This window comes from Arachis stenosperma, chromosome 2 (assembly GCF_014773155.1).
Source record: "Arachis stenosperma cultivar V10309 chromosome 2, arast.V10309.gnm1.PFL2, whole genome shotgun sequence".
NCBI lineage: Eukaryota > Viridiplantae > Streptophyta > Magnoliopsida > Fabales > Fabaceae > Arachis > Arachis stenosperma.
This window is the reverse complement of record NC_080378.1, coordinates 67446853-67451535: the sequence shown is the minus strand read 5'-3', so window position 1 is coordinate 67451535 and position 4683 is coordinate 67446853. Positions and strand designations below refer to the sequence as shown.

The 4683-nt window shown below is 32.5% G+C and overlaps 1 protein-coding gene across 1 annotated transcript; it reads right to left on the bottom strand.

Annotated features, from left to right (window-relative positions):
• Positions 1-228: 228 nt before the first annotated feature.
• On the bottom strand, positions 229-3901 carry LOC130960374 (uncharacterized). The gene is made up of 10 exons (XM_057885753.1): positions 3495-3901; positions 3095-3323; positions 2898-3002; positions 2453-2536; positions 2047-2108; positions 1855-1918; positions 1181-1395; positions 1034-1100; positions 808-929; positions 229-649 (listed from the first exon to the last, which is right to left on the bottom strand). The coding sequence occupies exons 2-7, from the start codon at positions 3103-3105 to the stop codon at positions 1377-1379; spliced, it is 345 nt and encodes a 114-aa protein (XP_057741736.1). The 5' UTR covers positions 3106-3323; positions 3495-3901; the 3' UTR covers positions 229-649; positions 808-929; positions 1034-1100; positions 1181-1376.
• Positions 3902-4683: the final 782 nt, after the last annotated feature.

Below are 4683 nucleotides of genomic sequence, written 5' to 3'. Positions count from 1 at the left end.
TGAAATTTTCAAATCTCCACAAATTCTGTAATTATTTATTTATTTTTAATTTCAAATCATTTATTAATCTCATCTCATTTACATACTCTCAAATTAAAAATTTATTTTTTAATATCAAAAATAGTAAACACACTCAAAGATAAGTCTTAAACACCAATTCGATTTAGGAATTCCATAAAATCACCACAAAACAAGATAATCCAACTAAATTCAATACACAATTGTAAGCTTCAAAGTTAAGCCAATCCAATCAAAAACAGATTAACAGCCTGCTACCCATAAATGAATCATAATTCTCATAAAAGATACAGAAAAAAACTTTCAAAAGGTGTAAACTAGTAAACCTCTGTAAACTAGTAATCACTAAAATAATACACTTCTTACTATGCTTAAATATCACTAATATTAAGTTATCCTTCTACTGTAGTGACATCAATTAGAGAGTCAATTACTAATTGCTCTACAAAAACCAAATGTATTGTCAATGGTGGTACTAACCATGGAATGAGTGCTGAATCTAAAGCTAGCTAAATAATGAAGTACCAATCAATTTCACACTGCCATCTATATGATTCCTGTGATTCACTGTCTCTCTAATCTCCTTCAGGGCTTGTACCTTTTCTTCTGCTTCATGCTCCAATCTTTTGTACTGTAAACAGAACAAAAACCAACTCACACTGTTAATCATAAGCTGAGTTGATAGGAAAAGGATACAAGGTCAATCTTGAAGTGCATACAACTTTTAAGGTTGAATTATAGAAATTTTATAATATGGTATTAAGATACAAGTCAAAGAAAAAGACTCACCATGAATTCCATTTTCCCTGATAATATGGTATTAGTAGTTGTTGTTGTTGTCTCTTCTTCTACAAGAATCTTTGCTTCCTCTCTCATTATTCTGCTCCAAAATGTGCTTATTATGTCCTCATCTAATTAATAATCAGAAAAAAAGTATATAATTATATTAGTATTATTATTGCTCTTTTATTTGTGATCTTTGCAATAGTATAATAAACATTGTAGCATGCAGTACCTGAAAGTCCAAAAATGCTTTCTATATTCTGGTTCATGCAGAATGTGGGGTTCAAGTTCCACAAGCTCTGACGAACAAGAAGAATAATATATAAGAAGAGATCATATAATTATTGAAACTGATAATTAAGATGAAAATATAATATACCTTTTCAAGATCACTACTACTAGTCTTGGAATATTGTTGATCATGATGATTGTCAGCATTTGGCAGCAAGCGCCTACATTTGGAATGATCCCCGAATTCAAGGAAAACATCCTGAAGATACCCGGTTGAGAAATCATCATCAGCAGAAGAATCCTGAGTAGCAGTTGAGAATGATGGTTCACTACTACTCCCATATTCATACATTGCTGGCATCACTGCATGTTCAACAATAATCATTACAATTACACACTAAGGAATATAAATAATAATACTAATAAAACAGTTCAATAACTCAAAATTTGAAATCTTATGAATTGCTTATATAACCAGATATACTAAGAAAAATCCTTCAGGCAGGAGGGTAACATACTGCATTCATTGCAGAAACAGGGAACCATTGATTCAACTATGAAAGAGTACAAAAGTCTCATCAATAACATTCACAATAATAGTGAACGCAGCAAATGCTGATGTTATGGATATGGCACTCATCAATCTTAAAAACAGGCCTGCTTTAGTATAAATTACAGTAGCCTTTGTGTAGAGCACATCAAATAAAAATCCAAATTGAACTTGAACCACTTTAAAGGCATAAACTACAGGATTATCATCAACTGTAATAACATCCAAACTCCAGTATCAAGTAGAAAAGATATGTTGGTCGATTATCTTACCTTCCCCTTAAGAAGTACATGAGCACATAGCCAAGAGATTCCAGATCATCCCTTCTGCTTTGTTCTGCCAGAAAAGTAAAGTACAATCAGATAATTGGAAACGTTCAATACTATATGTAATAACCTATTTCTAATTTTTTATCAACAGGGAAAAGAAAAAGAAAGAATAAACTGTACAAAAATAGCACTCACCAATTCCAAGATGAGTGTTGACACTTGCATAGCATGCTGTACCGGTAAGATTCTTGTTTTCCCTGTACAAGGAAGACAAACATGACTTTTTACTCAAATATTGAAACTGAATATAAATCTCAGGTTCCTTAAGTTCCTGTTTTGGGTAACTGGGTTTGGATTCGCATAATGCACTCTTTTAGAAAAGTTAAGTGGAACTTGTGGAACACGGTTTGATGGTATTAGATAAAATATTCTAATATTACCAAAACTTAAGTTTTAAACTTTCCACCTTCCACTAGAAAATGGCATTAAAGCTGGCTAAAGAGATGCCAAAATAATGAACCTTAATACTACATGCTTTGTTTTGCTCAAGTTTTCACTTAAATAATGAACCTTAATATCTTGAAATAATGAGGATACTAACCTGTATGGTATGTGTCTATGAGTTTGAAGATCCCTATACTTTTTCACAAGGCCATGGTCATTAATGTATACCTGAAATGAGATACTAAAAATTATAATATATAGTTAGAAGAACTCAAATTTGCATGCTCAGTAAAACGGAGTTATGCTTCACGTATCCAAAAATAAAATTTATACAAGATATTAAAGGAACAAAGCTACCAAAACCACACTAGTATACCAAAACTAATATCACTAATATCAATGGAAATACTAATATCACTAGGCAATTCATCATTGCAAAACCTACCAAAACCACACTACTACAAAGCTCTGCCTCTGCCAATAGTGAACTAATAAACTAGGCATTGCAACCACTGAATTCTGAAACCAACCAAATTAAAGTTTTGTTACATATTCTGATATTATTCCATAAAAATAAAAAGAAAAATGTGTCCTGAATTTACCTCAAAACTGACCTAGGAGGCACAGAAAAAATCAGAATCAATCCAACAGTTGCTGAACCATAAGTTCCCAATGTTTGGCCATCAGGGCATTTATCAGATGATTTGCTGTTCCAAGTATTCACAGCACCTGTTGTTTCATTTCTTTTACCTATAAACGAAATATAAGGTCTGCTGTTATATGCAAAATGCACAAATACCTCTTCTTCATGGTAAAATAAAAGAACACAACCACACAATGCGTGTTTTCTCTCTTAGCCTGCAAGAAATAATAATAATAATAATAATAATAATAATTGAAATTGTAATTTGATAAAGTAAATGAGAGAGGAGATAGGTGTTGACAGCATTATCAATTTGAGACTCATAGAACACTGGAAGACCAATCCCTACTGCAACACTCACAACACCAACCGTTATAGTCACTACCTGAGTTTCGCATAATTATATTCATTATGAACTAATAATAATAGTAATAATAAAGCAAGGTAAATGACAAGTATGAATCATGAACTGAGGAGGCGAGACAGAAAAGAAATTTATTGCTAATAAAGAAGAAATATCAGCAAATTGATAGGGAAGAAGAAGAAAAAGAAGTACCAGTGGTAGTTCAAAGGAAAAATTAGAGTGAGAGAAAGCGGCGTTGAAGAAGAAGCTCAGGAGTAAACAGATTTGAAAATGCGTTGTACCACGACAACTATGGTAGCATCAACGGTATATACTGCGACGGCAACGGCGGCAGAATCTGCGGTGGCAACAGTGACAGCAACGTCAGTATAAAGAGACAGATCTGAAAATGTATTCATAAGATAGGTGGCTCGATCCAGAAGCTCTCTACTACTGCAACAGACACAGCAGTGATAATGGCGCCGTTGGCGAAAATGGAAGCGGAAACGGCGGCGAAAATGGCGGTAGAGAGTTTAGGGTTTCATCGCCGTTCTCTTCTCCACTAACCAGCCTCACATCTCCACAAAAAGAAAAAATTGTTTTGGGGGGAGAATTTTATATTTTAATGAATTAATTATTAGTGGAGGTTTTTTAAATTGCCATGAATAAAATATATTGTAGAGGTTTTCAAAAACCTCCACTAAAATACTCCCAAAATTAAATATTAATTTTGTAGTGTATTTTTTAGTAGTTTACTCATAAAAAAATATCAAGTTTTTAGTTTGAGCAATGCAATATATTAGCTTGAGATTAGAATTTTTTATTTAAAATTGTTTTTGAAAGCTTAAAAGAACTTAAATTGATTCTGAAAATACTTCTAAGGTATAAGAACAAATTAGAAATTATTTTGGAATAAATTTTAAATAAAATACAATATAAACTTAAAAAATAAAGAAAAGGTAGTAGAAAATAAATACCAAAAAATATAGTGGCTCGATACTCTTCTGACTCTATACCGTAAGTATGGCCGGACACTTAGACATTTTTGGTGAGCTCACCTCCGTGGATATACACCGGTGTGTGTTATATGATTATGAATATGAATTCTGCTAGAAAGCCAATGGAGTATTTGTACAATGTGTACAATGGACAATTTATTTGGCCCAATATGAGTTAAAAAAATGAGCATCCAAAGTAAAATACTACTAATTTCTCAAACACAATACATCAATACTATCCAGAATAATCATCCAGGTACCAGGGATATTGAATCGAACATCCCTGTACCCCTATTGTACACATTGTATAGATACTCCATTAGCTCCCTATACTTTCTCTATGAATATTTATGAATTGAGTTTTGGGAATGCACGATACAAAGACAGTACAATGGACAATAGTT

Bases quoted from the DNA above. Each gene is read 5' to 3' on its own strand.
- LOC130960374 (XM_057885753.1), bottom strand. The intron at 2,537-2,897 runs GTAAATTCAGGA...TATAATTTTTAG, and splicing joins CCTCCTAGGTCAGTTTTGAG to TATCTCATTTCAGGTATACA. The intron at 1,919-2,046 runs GTGAGTGCTATT...CTTTTCTGGCAG, and splicing joins CAACACTCATCTTGGAATTG to AACAAAGCAGAAGGGATGAT.